General features: G+C 37.9%; 1 protein-coding gene across 1 annotated transcript in view; it reads right to left on the reverse strand.

Moving 5' to 3' along the window:
• The window catches only part of LOC121863607 (transient receptor potential cation channel trpm-like), a gene marked incomplete at its 5' end in the record, with an annotated part of 83,911 nt that overhangs the window by 13,455 nt on the left and 48,233 nt on the right, over positions 1–22,223 (reverse strand). The window contains 3 exon segments of the mRNA XM_042362335.1: positions 10,410–10,646; positions 10,789–11,019; positions 12,626–12,827. Of these exon segments, the coding sequence (XP_042218269.1) occupies positions 10,410–10,646; positions 10,789–11,019; positions 12,626–12,827 (670 nt within the window).

Genomic DNA, 22,223 nt, shown 5'->3' on the forward strand with positions numbered 1-22,223 from the left:
AACTGCTGGGGCGAGAAACATGCGCTCACACTGGATGTAAACAATGGACTGACTCCGCGGTAGCAAACACCAAGAAATCCACACCAAACAAATTATCATTTTTAGCAAACAAATTTAAATTTATATAGTGATTTATTTTTTTAATTGTTAAAATTTACCCTAATTTCCTTAAGGGCGGATTTACGGGCCGTAACGCAAAATCATTGGTCATAATTTACAAATTCTGTAAGAGCGAAATTCTGTAACCCGGGCTTCCGTAACGCGGGGATGTGTATGTATATATATATATGTATATGTATATATATATATATATATATATATATATATATATATATATATATATATATATATATATATATATATATATATATATATATATATATATATATATATATATATATATATATATATATATATATATATTTGCCTTCCATAAGGATCTTCAATTCGATTAACGAACAAAAATTCGGTTAACGAATTTCTTACGAACCAACCTCAACATGTTTTCGCTTGCACTGACCGGGCAACCAACTTTAGTATCAGTCCGCCAATACATTAATCGGTTCTAGGGCTTAAATTCCTTACTATTTTAGTAAATATCAAGAAGTTTATACTATTCAATAATTTTAAAAGTTTAATATTCAATTTTTTAGTCATTTTAACGATTATTGAACATAATTGAAGGTAAAGTGACTAGTTTAATGCGCGGCATCCAGCCTCTTAACACAGCAAACAGGAGTTTGTCTCTCTCTGTTTTCACTGGAGGTAACATCTTGCTTGAGACTCTCTTCAACTAAACACTTTTTTTCTGTGTTTCCAAGCAAATTATTGGTCATTTTGAAATATATTTTACATATTGACAATATATAATGCAGTGCAGTGTTGATTTAAAGAAAATAATCTTGAATTATACCAAGAGAGCTAAAATTTTATGGGTGAAATGGCGCCATGGGGTGACTTCTCTTCCACCCCAATGCCTTCTCTTCTTCCTTCTCCTCCACCCCCATTCTAAATCCCATCATCATCATCATCATCCAGGAGCCTTCTACAAACACACCTCAAAGTAAGTGAACTTTTCTACCATTTTTGTTGAATTTAGAAAATTTTCGGTGAGCTGGAACCAATTACCCAAAAACCCATTGAAACAATGGTTTCGGTTAACGAACTTTTCGGTTATGACGACCTTGCAAACTTGGATTGAGTTAGATTAACAGAAGTGTGTGTATATATATATATATATATATATATATATATATATATATATATATATATATATATATATATATATATATATATATGTACAGTATTACTCGCCTAACGCGTTTCACCTTTCTAATCTTTTATCATATACTGGTGCTCCCAGAGCTGAACTTTCACTTAACACGGATTTTTTCCACATATACGCCGTGAGTGTCCGGCCGAGACGCTATTTTTAGTTTGCCCCACCAGCCACCCTGCCTGACTGCCTGTTTTAGCTCATAAAATTCATACAAATTACTGCCAGAATATAATTTACATTGCTGGAATTTTATAAAGATCATTTTGAATATAAACATCATATATTTTGCATTAGACATACAAATTTTAGATAAAATTTTTCTCTAGGTAACTATGTTATCTTTTGTGCAAAATATGACATTTATATTCAAAATATTCCTGGTCTAGGAATCCAGCAATGTCAATTATATTATCCTAACTTTAGTTTGAGGTATTATTTATTAAAATTTAGTGGTTATCCCACACATCTCCTTGGGACGGTTGGTGGGGGTGGGGGAGGGAGGGACCGACCGACCATCTGTTACCCTGGAAGAATTTTTTTTTTTATTAACTGAAGATATTTGTTTTAACTCATAAAATTCATACAAATTACTGTCTGAATATAATTTACATTGCTGGAATTCTTATAATTTGATGATATTTTGAATATAAACATCATATATTTTGCATTAGACACAAATTTTAGATAAAAATTTTTCTCTAGGTAACTATTTTATCTTTTTGTGCAAAATATGACATTTATATTCAAAATATTCCTGGTCTTACAAGGAATCCAGCAATGTCAATTATATTATCCTAACTTTAATCTGAGGTATTATTTAATACTAAATGTTAAAAACCTGGAAGGATTAGGTGGGGTGGGGGAGGTTTGGGACTGCGGCAGTTGAAGGAGGAGGCAAGGTGGGGTACTTTGATTAGACAGATAGTGTCATAGATTATTTTTTTTTTATTAACTGAAGATATTTGTTTGGCTCATAAAATTCATACAAATTCCGGTCAGAATATAATTTACATTGCTGGAATTCTTATAATTTGGTGATCATTTGAATATAAACATCTATATATTTTGCATTAAACATACAAATTTTAGATAAAAAATTTTTTCTCTAGGTAACTATGTTATGCTTTGCAAAATATATGACATTTATATTCAAAATATTCCCTTACAAGGAATCCAGCAATGTCAATTGTATTATCCTAACTTTTAGTTTGAGGTATTATATATTAAAATTTAGTGGTTTTCCCCAAAAATTTCTGAGGGAGGGAAGGACAGTGTAGTGTGAGAGGGGAGGAGTTGAGTCCATTTTTGAATGGACCATTAACTGGCGACTGTATTTCTCTATTTCTCTTAAGTATTAATTGTTTGCATGTACCATCATAAAATTAAGATGTTATTTTACTACAACATAGGTATGCCTTCAAAAGTGGAAGTTTGGGGGTCGGGCCGGTTTCTATTGGAATTAATCCCATATGTTCTGTTGTTCACTTACTTGCATTTCCTTACTTGGGACCCTCTGGGTTCAATTGACACGTTAAGTGGGAATTATAACTCTATGTATGTATGTATGTATGTATGTATGTATGTATGTGTATGTATGTATATATATATATATATATATATATATATATATATATATATATATATATATATATATATATATATATATATATATATATATATATATATATATATATATATATATATATATATATATATATATATATATATATACTGTATATATATATATATGGGTAGTCCCCATTAGAAGTTCACGGTGCCTTAAGCTCGTTGAACAGGCTTTGTGTGAAATATAACAAAGTCTAGGACTGCTTTTAGTATCCTGGTGGTCCAGCGGTTAGCGTTCCCCGGTCACAGTCATAGGCTCCTGGGCCGTGGGTTCGAATCCTGGCGGGTTGAGGTGTTGATTGTATGTAGAAGTCCACGTGCTTTGTTGGGCTAATGAAATATATATGGATCCTCGTGTTTCGAAGCCGGATTTGGTAAATCGTTACTCTGACCACCTACGTGATACGGGTAGTCCCCATTAGAGGTTCACAGCGCCTTAAGCTAGTTGAACAGGCTTTGTGTGAAATATAACAAAGTCTAGGACTGCTTTTAGTATCCTGGTGGTCCAGCGGATAGCGTTCTCCGGTCACAGTCATGGGCTCGTGGGCCATGGGTTCGAATCCTGGGGGGTTGACGTGTTAATTTTATATATATATATATATATATATATATATATATATATATATATATATATATATATATATATATATATATATATATATATATATATATATATATATATATATATATATATATATATATATATATATATATATATATATATATATATATATATATATATATATATATATATATATATATAATATAACCTTTAAAAGCAAAAATATAAATTTCGCACCATTTTCGATATTCCCGTGAGGTGCGGCAAACAGACGCCACCCTTTCCTGCCTCAGACACCCGCTGCTCCGAGAAGCCTCAGTCCACACGTGCCTACCGTACTGTGAAAGCTACTGTGGTTACCTCTTCTGTTTGTCCTCCCACGTGCATTCCACATGGCTCCGGGACGTAAGCCAGCCTCATCAAAGGCAAATATTACTAGCAAAGACTCTAAAGTGACCAAGAAATCAAGAATAGTGATGACCTTAACAGAAAAAACAGTTTTGTTGGACAAGCTCAGAGGTGGTATGAGCTATGGCTTGAGATGAGGTGAAGACTGACAATTCATTTGTGTCTTTTGTCAGAATACAGGTGCTCCTCTACTTATGAACAAGTTACGTTCCTGAGGTTTGTTTGTAAGTCCAATTTTACTCTTGTAGATACCAAACATATTGAAAAAATGAAAAGATTATGGATATTTAGTACAGCTATACAGTTGTCCCTCGGTTAACGAGCACAATTCTTTCCAGAAGATTGCTCGTTAACCGAACAATTTGTGAACCGAAACCATTGTTTCAATGGGTTTTTGGGTAATTGGTTCCAGCTCACCGAAAATTGCCTAGTCAACAAAAAAGGTAGTAAAGTACACTTACTTTGAGGTGTGTATGTAGAAGGCTCCTGGATGATGATGCTGATATGAATTTTAAGTGGGAGGTGGAGGAGGAGAAGGGAGAAGAGAAGGAAGTGGAGGTGGAGGAGAAGCATTTTACTGCTTCTTGGAAGGTGTCACCTTCCACGAAAATGTCAGGAACCTCTGGATTGACAGATTCTCCAGCAGGAACATCCTCTCTCCTTCTTGAAGTGGAAGGCTGAGGGCTAGCATCTTGTTCCCGCTGCCTTTTAATGAAAAAGCTGTCATTATTTGTCTGTGGGGCATCTCTCCTCCTCATCATCAACTGATGTTTGAAGAAGGAGACCACTGTGTCCTCAACATTACACAAAGCTAGTTCTGATTTTTCCACATCTGGGTGCCTTGAAGACAGTTTCTTGAACTTCTCCCAGTGGTCAACAACATCTTTCAAATCTGAAGTTGACATTTGGTCATCACTTTCCTTTTCCTCCTCACCACTGTCAGCCTCTAACATCTCATCCAGTTGCTGCAAGTCTTCAGGAGTAAGTTCCTGCTCATGAGACATCACAGGCTCTTCTACATCATCCTCCTCCAATTCAAGGCCCAATGACTGACCAATGGACACAATCTCCTGGGCCAACTCTGTTTCTTCCTGAAATCCCTCAAATTCATGGACTACTGATGGCCACAGTGCTTTCCATGAAGAATTGAGGGATCTAGTGGAGACTTCCTGCCATGAGGACACAATCAATTTTACAGCCTCCAGGATGTTGTATTGTGTCTTCCAGAACTGTGACAGTGTTAGATCAGGATCAGTGGAAGTTGCCTGATGACACCTCCTGAACAATTTCTTCATATACAGCTTCTTAAAGTTGCTGATCACATTCTGGTCCATTGGCTGTATGATTGATGTAGTGTTGGGAGGCAAAAACAACACTTTCACAAATTCAAATTGAGACTCCAAAGTGCTGGCAAGTTGAGGGTCATGACCAGGGGCATTACCCATGCCTTAAGGTTGGACTTCCAATAAACTCCAAGTCGTCCTCTTACCACTTTTTGTTGCTTGAACACCCTGGGGTTCTCAGAGTGGTAGAGCAGCATAGGCTTCAGTCGAAAATCCCCTGAAGCATTGGCACCAAGCAATAGAGTGAGACGGTCTTTCATGGGTTTATGCACAGGTAAAGATGCTTCATCTCTGGTGATGAATGTCCTTTTGGGCATCTATTTCCAGAACAGCCCAGTTTCGTACACATTGAACACTTCCTGTGGAAGATAATTTTCTGTATCCACCAGTTCTTTAAATTCTACTAAAAATTTTGCTGCCCCTTCCTTATCTTCACTGGCAGCCTCACCATGCCTAAAAACACTAAAAATATCACTTCTTTTCTTAAATTTTTCGAACCAGCCCTTGCTGGCCCTAAACTCTTCAAAGTCTGTGCCTGAAGAACCAGGTTGATCTACCTTTAAATCTTCGTATATTTCCCTGGCTCTTTGACAAATAAATTCAGTAGAAACTGAAACACCTTTCATCTGTTTTTCCCTAATCCAAATGAGAAGTAACCTCACCGTTTCTGCTATTAGGGATCTAACTTTGAACACTCTGGTAGATTTGTCTCTCACTTTCACTTCCTTGAATTTGTCTTTCTGTGAAAGAATTGTTAACACAGTTGATGTCGACATGCCATATTCTTTGCTAAGCACATTTGTTCTAATGTCTTCTTCATGTTTCTTAATAATTTCCTGTTTCACCTGGATTGAAATCGCTTTTCTTGATTTCTTGGGACCCATGGTGGAAACAAAAACAATTTCAACACGTGATATTTTAAGTTTAATTGCTGTAAATAAAGAATATTTTCTTTAAATCAACACTGCACTGCACTATATATCATCAATATGTAAAATAAATTTCAAAATGACCAATAATTTGACTGGAAACACAGAAAAAATCGTTTATGTTGAATAGAGTCTGAAGCAAGATGTTACCTCCACTGAAAAGACACAGAGACTGACGCCTGTATGGTGTGTTGACAGGCTGTTTGGCGCGCTAAAAACTAGTTTCCCTGTACTTAAATTATGCTAAATAATTGTTAAAATGACTAAAAATTTTAATATAAGACTTTTAAAATTATTGAAAAGTACAAACTTCTTGATATTTACTAAAATAGTAAGGAATTTAAGCCCTAGAACCGATTACTGTATTAGCGGACTAATACGACAGCTAGTGTGCAAGTAAAAACATGTTGAGGGGCGCTCGTAAGGAATTCGTTAATCGAGGGAATGCTCGTTAACCGAAGTTAAGAATCTTATGGAAGGTAATTCGTTAACCGAAATTTTGTTAACCGAGGGATCACTGTAACCTTTAATACAGCCTTAAAACCTGGCTCAATCTTCTCCTCTCAGGTAATGTTTGTTCTATCTGGAATTGGTTTCAAAATAATCCGGTCTCATCCACATTAAACACCTGTTCTGGCAGGTAACCCCCCTCAGTGATGATGTTTGTATCTCTGAAAATTTGTAAGTTGAACGTTCTTAAGTAGAGGAGCACCTGTACAAGTCTTCAAGTGGAGGAATGTGAGTGGAAGAGGACTGGCTGGCTGGCTGGCTGGCGTGACTGCGTGAGGGCGGGCAGACGCCGGGGCAGCAGGGAGAGGCTGGCAATGGGGGTGTTGCCGACCTCAGCGAAATATAAAAATTTGTATTTACTTGTAAATATATATTTCTTGTATATAACTGTATTTACATTTTTCCAGTATTACACTACAATATGATTAGTTTCAAATAATGATGTTAGTAAATGCCGGTACAGTGCATCAGTGATCAGTGTGACCACTGGGCCCTGAGTGGAGAGCATTGCGTGGTTAAGTGCATGACCTATCTGAGCTGTTTGGTGGCCACAGGTACAGAGATTCCTTAAGGAGTAGTCACGGTTTTGGCTTTTCGCGGGGGTTTCAGGAACGTACTTGCGAAAAACAAGGGATTACTGTCCCTGAACCTGCTCCAGTGTTGATCAAGTCTGGCCTTGAAAGAGCTCACACTTGGTGCCGTCTCAACACTTTCTGGTAGATTGTTCCAAGAGTTCATAACTCTCACTCCGAAAAAGTTTGCCCTCACAGTATTCTGGACTTGTGGCTTCTTCAATCTTGAGCTGTGACCCCTTGTGGGGTGAGCGTCTGCCAGCTACTCGGATGAGTAATGCCCCTTGATATGCTCATACAGTACACCTCAATTAGGTTGCCCCTTGCCCATCTGTAGTATAAGCTAGGTAAGTTCAAGCGCTCCAATCTCTCAGGGCAGTTGAGGTGCCGAAGTGCAGGCACCAGTCTGGTGGCCCTTCTTTGAACATTTTCAACCAACTGACAGTCCCTAGCATATCTCGGGGACCAGATGGGGAAGCACTTTACTCTTGAAGATCATTATGAGGGACAAACCGTCTAGATAAATTTCTTCTATTTTTTTACACATTTACGTGCACACACTGTCCTAAGGGCAAAGATGTACTGTACATGTACTCAAAATAATGTACTAAATGATTACTAAAATTTTTGTCTTGTGCAAACTATAGTACGTTTATATTCAAATTAATCACTATCTTATAAGAATCCCAGCAATGTACATTATATTTTCCCAAGTCAGTTCAGTGACATTTTATAAGAGAAAAACTTAAACTCCTCTATATGACAGATAAATAATTACGCACTGGGTAACCCTTGGCGCTGGCTGTCAAAACACCTCACGTCCCCTCCCTTCCGCCTCCCCCAACCTCCCGGCTCCGTCTCCCCCAACCTCCCGGCTCCGTCTCCCCCAACCTCCCGGCTCCGTCTCCCCCAACCTCCCGGCTCCGTCTCCCCCAACCTCCCGGCTCCGTCTCCCCATCCTCTCAGCCAGGGTTTGGTGGTTTTAGGCTTAAAGTTTTTATCTTATATAATATCACAGATTAAAGTCAGAAGATAATTTGCATTGCTGGAATCCTTGCAAGACAGTGAATAATTTGAATATAAACGTCATGTATTTTGCACAAGAGATAAAAATTAATCACCTGTATCACATTACAACACAGTGGTTCCTCGGTTAACAAACACAATTCGTTCCAGAAGGTCATTCGTTAACCGAAAATTTTGTTAACCGAAACCATTGTTTCAGTGGGATTTTGGGTAATTGGTTCCAGCTCACCGAAAATTACATACAAACTAAAAATAAATTCAGTAAAGTACAATTACTTTGAGATGTGCATGTAGAAGGCTCCTGGTTGATGATGATTGGATATAGAAGTGGGGGTGGAGGAGAAGGGAGAAGAGAAGGAAGTGGGGGTGGAAGAGAAATCACCCCATGCTTCATGCTGCCATTTCACCCATAAAATTTTAGTTCACTTGGTGTAATTCAAGATTATTTTCTTTAAATCAACACTGCACTGCTCTATATATTGTCAATATGTAAAATAAACTTCAGAATGACCAATAATTGTACTGTAAAAATGTAAAAATAGTTTATGTTCAAGAGTTTCAAGCAAGAGAGACAAACTGATGGCTGCTGGGTGAGTCAAGTGGCTGTTTGGTGTGCTAAAAACTAGTTTCCTGTACTTCAATTATGTTCAATAATTGTTAAAATGACTAAAAAATTTAATATAAAACTTTTAAAATTATTGAATAGTACAACCTTCTTGATATTTGCTCAAATGGGAACGAATTTAAGCCCTAGAACCGATTAATGTACTGGCGGACTAATATTCCAGCTGGTGAGCAAGCGAAAACATGTTGAGAAAAATTTGTAAGGAATTCGTTAACCAAATTTTTTTCGTTAACCGAATTGAAGATTCTTATGGAAGGTAATTAGTTAACCGAAATTTCGTTAAACGAGGCGTTCGTTAACCGAAGGATCACTGTAGTGATTTATGAGTTCTAGTGTATATGTACGTACTGTATATATATATATATATACAGTGGTCCCTCGGTTAACGAACACAATTCGTTCCAGAAGGTCATTCGTTAACCGAAAATTTCATTAACCGAAACCATTGTTTCAATGGGATATTGAGTAATTGGTTCCAGCTCACAGAAAAGTATATACAAAGTAAAGCCAGAATATAATTTACGTTGCTGGAATTCTTATAAGATAGTATTAATTTGAATATAAACAAGCTAAAATTTGCATTAGACATACAAATTTTAGATCTAATTTAAGAATTTTATTAGGGAGAGCAAAAATTTTATCTTTTGTGCAAAATATATGACGTTTATATTCAAATTATTCCCTGTCTTGCAAGGATTTCAGCAATGCAAATTATATTATCCTAACTTTAGTCTGAGGTATTATTTATTTTTAAACCTGTAAACCTAGTCTTTTTCCCCAAACATTTCTCAGGAAGGTGGGGGGTGGGGGGGGAGGGGGGGAGGGAGGGTTGACAATGAAGTGTTTGACAGTTGGCACCTGTGGTGTGAAGTATTTAATTGTTAATTTATGTCATTTAGATTGAGTTTTTGTTTTTTGCTTATAAAATTTAATAGAAGTGACTGGGGTGAATTTAATTTGCATTGCTGGTATTCTTATAAGATAGTGATTAGTTTGAATGTAAACATAGAAGAGATCACTGAAGTGGCTGAGTACCTCCTCCGCTTATCAGCTGATGTTCAAAACAAAATGTGATTTTCGTAAGGATTTCGTTAATCAATTTTTTTTCGTTAACCAAATTGAAGATTCTTATGGAAGGTAATTCGTTAACCAAAATTTCGTTAACCGAGGGACTACTGTATAGTGATTTAAGGGCGATTTAGGAGTGTTTTGACTTTAAGCATTTTTGGGGCTTTATGCGAGGTCCCAGGAACGTAACCCTCACGTAAGTTGAGAGTCTACAGTACTTGAAGAACGCTTTCTATGTTTACTAGGATCAGACTGAACAACTCCTCATATTCACTCGAAGAAGGAACTGAATCTAGGTCACATGGGTGAGAATTAGGTGCACCCTCAATATCCCATACAACTTTTACAGCGATGGATATCTGTTAATAATGTTACTAGGGTGCAGAGACAGTAGCACTATCCTTCTTACCTGGCATCTGATAAACTCAGAAAGATAATGTAAAAGATATTGGACAACATACCTCTGTACTCATCTGTTCCTTCTGGTCCTTGTCCCTGTTGTAGCCATCCATGCACTCCTCCTCAAAGTCATGAAGACGTTCTAGGCTCTCACCATCCAGGAATATTTTTAAACCATTGTCGTACAAAAAGGGCTTCCCCTTCCATCTTCTGAAGCAGTACTTTATGACTCGGTGGATGTGTGACAGAATGATGAGCGGAGGAGGAAACACAGGTTTTCCTTCAAATTCCATTACAACCTGTAGAGAGTTGTAGCACCACCAATAAAAAGAAAAGATTATATTATTTAATATTCCACAATAAAAATTTGCTTTATGAAATGTGTAAGTCACACTGAGATACTGGATGACTGCATACATCAATGAGTACCTGGTCACTCACCTGAAATCTCTGAAACATCCACACTTGGCGTGAGATGGCGTTGACTGATGTGAAGATGTTGTTAAATACAGCAATTAGAAGATTGATGAGAAGAATGTTGGCAACTAAGAGATACATGGACATAACTGTTGGAGTGATCCAGCGTCCTGGATGACAGGGAATTTCGCCTTCTCCACCGCAGTCAGGATCAATGTCTCCAGCAAACACTTCACCATACAACATGAAATATGGCTGTAAAGAGAGAAAGTATCAGTCATTGATCAGTATAGCAGCAAAATTAACTTCACTGTTACAATTATATTGTGTCTACTTTCATTCCTGGAGATAATGAAGTGTATCAAGTACTGTATTCAAAATCACTCATCCAGGAAGTTGCTCTGTCAAGGGGTGGCCACAACCAGCCTCCATATCATCCTATTATTATATACTGTACAGGTATCCCCCTATTTACAATAGTGTTGTGTTCCTGAAAACCCAAATATAAACTAGAATAACCTAAATTATGTCTCAAAAGTCCATTTTTCCACAAATCTGTGCATTTTCATGAGCGTTACCCAATTACTGTGTTTTTCACTTGTCCATGTTCATTTGAGAAAAAATAAAAACAAAATTGTTTTTAAATTTAAACTCTCGTGAAAATGTAACCTTTTTCTGAGAAACGGACTTCTTTCACACTTATTCGACTCTACATAAATGAAGTGGCTTAGAAATAAAGAAAATATAATATAAAACTATAAAATAAGAAAATGAAGAGCATGGGTGTGGTAAGTGAGTGTGTGTGTGGAGGCTGTAACTGTGTTTACCGTAATAATTTTTTTTATCTTTTGATGTATACAATTTGAAATTTGTTCAAATTTGGCTTACCTTGTGCTCACTAAATTGTTCAAATCTTGAACACTATCGTAAATGTGGATTTTTCCTAACGTAAATCAATCGAATGTGTTAAAATCTAATTTTCATTAATGCAGAATATTGTAAATAGAGGGGATACCTGTATCTCTTTTGCCCTCTCTATTCCCCCAATCCTCTCCCTGATGCATTGTTCTGCCTTTCCCTCCCACAATGTAAATGTTCTCCCTCTATAAAATACACTATTATCCTTTCCTCCAGCATCCTTTTCACACGTCCATATCATCCACAGTTTACACACTCTGCCATTATACATACCTCATATACTTCACTATTTCTTATCCCTCCCATTGTGGTTATCCCAGATGAAGTCCTAGGGTAACTCATTCTGTTGTAGGTCATGGTAGGATATGCTGTCTCTCGGTTCCTTCTTCACCTCCAAGGTTATATTCTTTTCATATTTTCATAATAATACTTCTTAGCTCTACAATCCCTTTCCTGTCATGTATTGTTCTCTGACTGATTTCACTTTCAATCGTCCTTTCATCTACTCTTTTTGCAGATAGCTTCGGCTCCCCCAGCAGGTTTCTTACCCACTCCTCCACTGCCTTAAAACTTTAATTCTTTCCTCAAATCATTTTTGCCATAATTATTGCATATTTCTTTTCAATCGCACATACATTATAAACATCAAATTTGTTTTCAGTTATTTTCTCAACGATGAATATCACGATGAGTATCTGATCCACGAGGCTCTTAAATTTCAGCCCTTTTTGGATTTTATTTAACTACAGTACTTGTAATCATCTTCAACATCACGACCACTGACTACATAAGCCTTGCTCCTATGCCCATTAAGCCAGTCACTCTGATGCCCCATAAAGCAGTGGACTTGTTATAAAATGAAAAAGTGGTGGAGCAAGAAATAGAGACAAAAGAATTAAAATTAAAAACTCTTCCTACATACTAGGTTTTCTGTTCTTCATACCTGGTAAAATATGTGTCTAGCAAGTCTCCAGTGTGGCTCTTCATTAGGGAAAAGGATACTCTGGCGGCACACACCAAACGCCATCAGCACAACCAAGAGCAACACCACAAAATATGCCATGTTCTTAATCATTTTTCCCATCATCATCACAAGTGGACCCAGGTACTTGTTTGCAGACAAAATCTCAAGAATTCTTAAATACCTGTAAAGAAAATGGAAGGTAAGACCTAGGAACAGGATTTATCATGAATACTTCTGTTTGTACAAAATAATGTAAACCGTGATGACTATCAAATACAGTCGGCCCTTCACATACGCGGGTTTAGCATTCACGGATTCGCAAATACGCGGATTGCCCCGCCAGAGGAATATTCTGTACATTGAAGTAATTGAAGTACATTCATATCGCGCGCCATTCAACTCGCGCGCGGCACCGAACACAGGACACCGCCCGCTCCCGCAACCTCATACACACACGCATAGCTCTCCCTCACTCAGTCAGTCTCGCTGTAACCACACTTGTGTTGACATCAGCATTGTAGTTGCAAAAATATTACATTTCCGTGAATGTATTATATCAAGCACAGTATGAATAGAATATCACTAATATAAGAGTATTTTAACCGAAAACTACTAAAAAAACGAGTAACATCTCTTGAACATCGGAAGGTTAGGTAAAGTCTCTTGTTTTCGTCATGTATTTTATCCTAATTTACATTGAAATACATCACGTTTCAGCAAAAGTACTATTTATTTCTGAGAATATGGAAATGTAATATTTTGCTGAAATGACGTACGTATTACAGTGGAAAGTGACGAAAGCAATGACTCGCTCTCTTTCGCTCAAAAGATGTTACCGTAATCGCTTTTCGAATGGTTTTCAGTTAAAAAGCTGTTGTATTACAATAATATTCTATCCTAATTCACTTGTGATGCAACAGTTTTTTAAATGAAAACCATTCGAAAAGCGATTACGGTAACATCTTTTGAATGAAAGAAAGCGAAAGTCGTTGTTTTCGTCACGATTTTGTCCCACATTCCACTGTAATACTTACGTCATTTCAGCAAAAATATTTCATTTCTGTGAATGTAGTATATCAAGCACAGTATGAATATAATATCATTGTAATATAACAGTATTTTAACCGAAAACTATTAAAAAAACGAGTAACATCTCTTGAACATTGGAAGGTTAGGTGAAGTCTTTTGTTTTCGTCATGTATTTTATCCTATTTTACATTGAAATACATCACGTTTCAGCAAAATTACTATTTATTTCCAGGAATATATTCATTCAGGCGCAGTTTAGGTAAAATATAAGTGTGATGTAACATTTTTTTAATTGAAAACGATTCGAAAGAACGTACCCTCTAGCCCTGTTCAAGGAGAGGACTGGGAGAAGCTGTTTGGTGCTGCCGATGGCAAGGAAAATGATTTGGATGGATTTTAATGAAAATATTCAGAAATATGGTATCGTAGTATTTATTCAAGTCAATTAGGATAGAATATTATTGTAATACAACAGTAGTGACGATGTGGAGGAGGCGGAGGGATAGAGCGGGGAGGAGGTGACTGGCGGGAGCAGGGACGAGTGGAGATGCCAGCCAGTACATTACGGGTGTATTAATTGTTTTATAGCTATTTTTGCATTTTAATGTTAAATACTGTACATTACGTTTCAACAAAACTACCATTTATTTCTGAGAACATGGAAATGTAATATTTTTGCTGAAATGATGTACGTATTACAGTGGAAAGTGACGAAAGCAATGACTTTCGCTTTCTTTCGTTCAAAAGATGTTACCGTAATCGCTTTTCGAATGGTTTTCAGTTGTGGGATTATAAGGCTAATGATAGGATAGAATATTATTGTAATACAGTACGAGTACAACAGTTTTTTAACTGAAAACCATTCGAAAAGCGATTATGGTAAAATATTTTGAACAACGAAAGAAAGCGAAAGTCTTTCGTCATGATTTTATCCCACTTCCCACTATAATATGTACGTCATTCCAGCAAAAATATTACATTTTCATATTTATTTCCGAGAATATATTCATTCAGTCACAGTTAAGGTAAAATATACTTGTGATGTAATATTTTAATGAAAATCCAGTATCGTAGTTTTCTCGTTTCAAATTTAATTAACAAAGATTGATGTTTCAAATGTAATGAACAAAAATTTATGTCCAGTATCTATAAATTAACTTTAATAAATGAATACTTTATTTTACATCGTCCTGTGATACCATACCATGGATTTGGCTACTTTGGGCTCGCAAGAGATCTGCCCTGGCAACTGTACCGACACTCACAGCTGGTGGTGTGTTGGTGCATCGTTTCCATTGTTTACTGGTAGTTACTGGTAAATATTTTTCAACCTAACGAAACTATTACCCGTTTAGAGGTCGACCCCCAATTTTTGCAAAATAATTTGGTCTTAAAAACTCGAACTACACACAGGTATATACGGTAAATAAGGACATGGGGGGCCAGGGATTTTTTAGGGGGGGGGGCAGCAATAGTACACGGATTTTTAACATTCACGGGTATCTCTGTTACCTAACCCCCGCGAATGTTAAGGGCCGACTGTAATGCAAATTAAATGATGGTCTCTAATACAAATCATGAAAAAATAAAGTAAATTTAGAACATCACTGCAAGATCACCACATGTAGGCTTATCATACATCCAAGTTTGACTGGAACTGCCCTAATTTTAAGCCCTCGTCCCATCTGGTTTGTCATTATGTCCCGAGAGCCAAACAGGTTGAAAAATGTAAGAAATTTGACGGCAAATATTTGTTGTCAACTATAGTGGGGTCCCTAGTGGATGGACGACACCCATATGTCCAGCTCCTGTCCAGCTAGTCCAGATGTTATCAGAACCTCCCAGTGAGAGATCAGTTCGCCTGTACTGTTAGTTGATTAAATTTCTCCTATTAATAAGTTTGCTCACCTATAATGAACAAAGCATGTCTATTAAAAGTGATGGGAAAATCCTAGGGTAAATATGACAGAACCCAGTAATATGAGCTAAGCTTCTTAAAGCAGTCTGTTAGAGTACCACCACATTTAGGTGTAGTGTGTATTGGATAATAATACCTTACATTTAAAACATAATCAAAGAGGAAAAAGTTGGCTGCATCATTTTTCTTGACCGCTAAAGTTCCGAGAGTTTTTCCTCAGCTGAATAGAATTGTCTGGCATTAGCTAGAATACCAAAATAAAATCCTAGAAGGTTAATTGAGCAAGATTTTTTTTACTGTCACCTTGACAATTCTTAAAATCAATAAATAATTCCCAGTGAAAGATGTACTGGTTCCATTACATGGGCCACCCAGTATGTACACTGTATAGGCTACTCGTAAATGTTTTGTTTTATTTTACTTTTACAGAATTACAGTACAAGTAAATGTACAGTAAACCCTCGATAACTCTACACATATGGGGCTCTGGCCTTGCTGAGTTATCCCAAATTTCAACTTATCAAGGCACCCCCCTCCCCTACAAAATACAATAACCCATATATAGTATGTGTACATGTAATTGCTAAATGTCAAAAAGTAAGACTTACTAACAGTGCAGGCAAAGAATGAAGCATTGTAGTAGGTGAGAAGCATGGTAGGTAACACAGGCATGGTAGGTAACTCTGGGGAATGGTAGGTGACCCAGGTGATGGAGGGGAAAAGCTACATTAACAGTAAACGGTGCGGCACTTATGTATAAGTAATATCTCCGTTAGCCGGAATCCCTCAAACCCGGAAATCTCCGATAGCCGGAATTGAAATTTGTTTGTAAAATCATTCCTAAAGCCGGAATTTTCCAAAAGTTTCCAGCTTTAGGATCAAATTTTCCGAGGTTGAAAATCGAGAGAATTTTCTGAAAATGTCTTGAATAAAGATGAAAGTTAAAGTATTTTTTGGGGGGGACCTGACCTGACCTGACTCAATGTCGGGTGGAGGTAGGGTGGGGGATTAGTGGGTCTCATGACCTGAAGATTTCTTGATTAATCACAAAACCTAAATATTTTTAGGGAGATTGTGATAAGTATAAATATAAATGAGCAAAGTTGTATCCCTTCAACATTACATTACATAACATTTTAAAATATGGAGTGAGAAAGGCGTGGGTGATTAGAGGGATGGGGTGGAAAGGAGTGGTAACATGCACCAGTGTTGCCAAGTGATAACCTCCTCAACAGCTGATCTTTTAATTTGCCTCCATGCAGTCACACAACAAGATCCTCACTGGATGCTTGTTGTCTTAATTCCTCTCTCTCTCTCTCTCTCTCTCTCTCTCTGTGTCTGTGTGCCTGTGCATGTGTGTGTGTGTGTTTTGAGCTTGCCAAGCACATTGCAGGATTTGAAGAAGTTGATGAAGAGTTTGTTCAGGAGTCAGGTGGTGAGGTGACATGCCAAGACACTTACACAGCACACACATTAATAGCACTACTGAACCATTGTCTTCTAACTTTTGCACTTAGACAACTGATCAATGAATAAACCAGGGCATATGGAGACTCATTATACACTAATGATGTCACAAGGCTGTGAAACTGCAACCACATAAATTATCACAACCTGTACTCAAATGTACTAAGTTAATTACTAGAATTATTGTGTCTGGTGCAAACTAAGGGATGTTTATACAGTAAAGCCTCCGATAACAACGGACCGACCAACAAATTTTCATATTTAAAACCCTAGCTAATTTAGGACCCAATTCAATTTACGTCCTTATTTCATTCGTATTTACGACCAAATATAATAAAAATAAAATAAAAATACATTTTCATATAAATATTAACTAAATCCCGATATGTATTATAAAAAAAAATTACTGTTAAAAAAAAATTAAGAGCGCCTTGCGCAAAGAAGCTGCCTTGCTAATGAGTGGTAAACAACAGTCGGAGCTTGGCGGGCCTTTTGTTTTCAGGCAACTGGAACAGGAACAGGAGAAAAACTTTCTCAGGTTTCTTACAGCATTTTTGCATCCCTATTCAACATGAGCAAGAGAGCAAGTGATGGTAGTGTTGGTTCAAAAGGTAATAGTAAGTGTATAAGCTTAGCCGAGAAACTAGATGTGTTAAAACGATATGAAAAAGGTGAGAGGTCTGTGGATATTATATGAAGCAAGCAATGAACATACAGTATTTTTTGAAGTGGATCCATTAACAGAACAAGCATTAAAATTTAAATAAACACAAATGACCTCTACATAAGGATGTATAATGAGAAAAGAAAGCAGCTGTGCAAGGTTCTTTTGACAGCTTTATTATTCGAAGGCCTAAACCATCAACTTCAGCTACACCATCAAATTCAGCATCATAAGCAGCTTCAACATCAACTTCAGGTTCAGTAACAGTTTCAGCAACAGCTTTATGGAAACCTACAGCTTCAGCCAGAGTTGAACCTGATGACTTCGTCATCTGAGTAAAAACTTACACAATATTCATTAGTTGTCCTTATGTTTTAGACTTTACCACCATTGGCGAGTAGAATTTTTGTTTTACATTCGTAAATATCATTTAAAACATATATGAAAAGTAAGTAAGTGTTGCTTTCATATTCATATGTAGAGAAATACGATATGTTTTCACATGTACGCACTTACTGTTCATACATTGGCTTTCCCAATCGTCTCGCTTTATTTCTTTTTCATTAGTGGTTAGTTACTTCCAGTGCTCCATTTATCAACATTAGATAACATTACTTTTCTTTTATCCTCTTCACCACTGATCGGCTCATTAGCCGCTTGGGCGATAGGTCACGTCTCTGTTACTTTTCCTTTTCTTTTATCCTCTTCACCAATTGATCGGCTCGTTAGCTGCTTGGGCGATCGATCACGTCTCTGTTATGCACTGTTGGCAAGTACTGGGCATGCACCGGCTCCTGAATGTACCTGAACCTGCTCCAGTGTTGGTCAAGTCTTGTCTTGAAAGAGCTCACACTCGGTGCCGTCACAACACTTTCTGGTAGATTGTTCCAAGAGTTCACAACTCTCACTCCGATAAAGTTTGCCCTCTCAGTTTTCTGGACTTGCGGCTTCTTCAATCTTGAGCTGTGACCCCTTGTGGGGCGAGTGTCCGCCAGCTCCAAGTATGGGCACTCGACTGAGTAGTGCCCCTTGAGAGGCTTATACACCTCAATTAGGTCACCGCTTGACCGTCTGTAGTATAAGCTAGGCAAGTTCAGGTGCTCCAATCTCTCAGGGAAGCTGAGGTGCCACTCTCTAGGTTCTGCAGTTCATCCTTGGTGTTGGTGAAGTTGTTCAGGAGCCGAAACTTCTTGGCGAAGAAAGCAGCCTTCACGTTGCAAATCAACTCCTGATCCATGGGCTGGATTAATGACGTAGTGTTAGCGGGAAGGAAGACCACTTTTACGTTGGGGTGACGATCCAGCAAAAGGGGCGAGTGTCCTGGTGCGTTGTCAAGGAGCAACAAAATGTTGAATGGCACAATATTTTCCACGCAAAATTTCTTGATATCAGGAACGAGACAGTTGTCAAACCAGGAGAGGGACAGACCAGAGAACATCCACGCCTTCCCTGAGGTTAGCCAGTGGACATTTAACTTGCTCATGTCCATATTCTTGTAGGCATGCTGCTTGCGGGCTTTGTGGATCACAGTCAACTTCCGCTTAGCAGTGCCGAAGGCATTGGTGGTGAACAGTACGGTGATGCGCTCCTTCTGCATTTTGCGACCCTGACACTTGCTAGCAGACTTGACTTCGAAGGTCTTGGATGGCAATTTCTTCCAGTACAACCCTGATTCATCCATATTGAACACTTGGTCGTCGGTGTACTGTCCTTCCTCCATAATTTTCCGTAAAAATGGGGGAAAATTCCTGGCGGCAGCCCGGTCGGCACTTGCTCCTTCTCCGACTATCTCAATATTTGTGATCTTGTTGCGTCGTCTAAGACCTTGTAGCCACCCAGCGGAAGCACTGAAGGGCTTGGGCTCTGCAACCCCCATTTTTCTTGCTATTGCTGCATAGAGTTCTCGGGCGTAGTTCTGCAGTGCCCGAGTGTCGACCGCCATGTTCCTTCTTGACTGATGAATAATGTAGCTTACCAACAAACTCTCGGTTTTCAGCAGCACCTTATTGTGGCAATATTTCACCAGCGAGGCACCTACAGACTTGGTAATGTTCATGTGTTCATTGATTTTGCCGGCATCATTCTTGATAGTGCGGATCGTCGATTCATTCACTCCATATTGTCTGGCCAGATCCACCTGTCTTGTGCCTTTTTCTAACTCCTGGACGATCTTGTCCTTTACCTCATAACTTAAGGCACGTCGCACCTTCTTGGGCTTGGGGCGGCTTGGGCCAGGTAGTTCAGGGCTTTTCGGGGATCCAGCGGAAGCCATTATGTAGAAAGAAAAACTAAACCGGTTCCTGGGCACGAGTGAATATATGCGGGGACAGTCAGACGGCGCGGCGGTGGTCGATAGCGTGTGTGGCAGGGGTGGCAAGGTTAAATAGACCAATCACAGCGCGCTGCAAAGGGGGTGCGTGGGTGGTAAGGATACGTGGCCCAATCACAGTCCGCGACGTCATCGGCGCGAGTCTGACGTGAGCGGTGACGTCAGCGCACAGCACCTTGCCCTGCCGTGTATATGATGGCATTTACCGCGTAAATAATAATTATCGCTTCTGGACAGGTGCAGCGTAAATGGCCGTCCGCGTATAAAATATCCGCGTAAACCCAGACTATACTGTATAATAAAAAGAACAATAATAATTATACAGTGACCCCTTGTTTAACGAACACCTCGGGTTAACGTAATTTCGATTAACGAACTGCCTTCCATAAGGATCTTCAATTCGGTTAACGAAAAAAAATTCGGTTAACGAAGTTCTTACGAACCGACCTCAACATGTTTTCGCTTGCACTGACCGGGCAACCAGCTTTAGTATCAGTCTGCCAATACATTAATCGGTTCTAGGGCTTAAATTCCTTACTATTTTAGTATATATCAAGAAGTTTATACTATTCAATAATTTTAAAAGTTTAATATACAATTTTTTAGTCATTTTAACAATTATTGAACATAATTGAAGGTAAAGTGACTAGTTTAATGCGCGGCATCCAGCCTCTTAACACAGCAAACAGGAGTTAGTCTCTCTCTGTTTTCACTGGAGGTAACATCTTGCTTGAGACTCTCTTCAACTAAATGCTTTTTTTCTGTGTTTCCAAGCAAATTATTGGTCATTTTGAAATTTATTTTACATATTGACAATATATAATGCAGTGCAGTGTTGATTTAAAGAAAATAATCTTGAATTATACCAAGAGAGCTAAAATTTTATGGGTAAAATGGAGTCATGGGGTGACTTCTCTTCCACCCCAATGCCTTCTCTTCTTCCTTCTCCTCCACCCCTATTCTAAATCCCATCATCATCATCATCATCCAGGAGCCTTCTACATACACACCTCAAAGTAAGTGAACTTTTCTACCATTTTTGTTGAATTTAGGAAATTTTCGGTGAGCTGGAACCAATTACCCAAAAACCCATTGAAACAATGGTTTCGGTTAACGAACTTTTCGGTTAACGAACGACCTTCTGGAACGGATTGAGTTCGTTAATGGAGGGGTCACTGTAGTAATAAAAAATACAGTACAGTTGTACCCCACTTAACGCGGTCAATTGAACCCAGAGGGTCCCGCGTTAAGTGAAATCCGCGTTAAGTGAACAACAGAACATATGGGATTAATTCCAATAGAAACCGGCCCGACCCCCAAACTCCACTTTTTGAAGGCACATACCTATGTTGTAGTAAAAATAACATCTTAATTTTATGATGGTACATGCACACAATTAATACTTAAGAGAAATAGAGAAATACAGTCGCCAAGTTAATGTCCATTCAAATAATGGACTCAACTCCCTCCCCCTCTCACACTACACAGCCGGCTAACAGATGGTCGGTCGGTCCCTCCCTCCCCCCCCACCCCCCCCACCAACCGTCCCAAGGAGATGTGTGGGATAACCTCAAACTAAAGTTAGGAAAATATAATTGACATTGCTGGATTCCTTGTAAGACCAGGAATATTTTGAATATAAATGTCATATATTTTGGACAAAAGATAACAGTTACCTAGAGAAAAAATTTTATCTAAAAATTGTAAGTTTAAAGCAAAATATATGATGTTTATATTCAAAATGATCACCAAATTATAAGAATTCCAGCAATGTAAATTATATTCTGACCGGGTAATTTGTATGAATTTTATGAGCTAAAACAAATATCTTCAGTTAATAAAAAAAAAATAATCTTCACGACACTATCTGTCAATCAAAGTACCCCACCTTGCCTCCCCCCCACCCCCCACCACCAATCCTCCCTTCCAGAGTTTTTAACATTTAGTATTAAATAATACCTCAGATTAAAGTTAGGATAATATAATTGACATTGCTGGATTCCTTGTAAGACCAGGAATATTTTGAATATAAATGTCATATATTTTGCACAAAAGATACCATAGTTACCTAGAGAAAAATTTTTATCTAAAAATTGTAAGTTTAAAGCAAAATATGATTCAAAATGATCACCAAATTATAAGAATTCCAGCAATGTAAATTATATTCTGA

This window comes from Homarus americanus, unplaced genomic scaffold, assembly GCF_018991925.1.
Source record: "Homarus americanus isolate GMGI-L3 unplaced genomic scaffold, GMGI_Hamer_2.0 scaffold41366, whole genome shotgun sequence".
NCBI classification, from domain to species: domain Eukaryota; kingdom Metazoa; phylum Arthropoda; class Malacostraca; order Decapoda; family Nephropidae; genus Homarus; species Homarus americanus.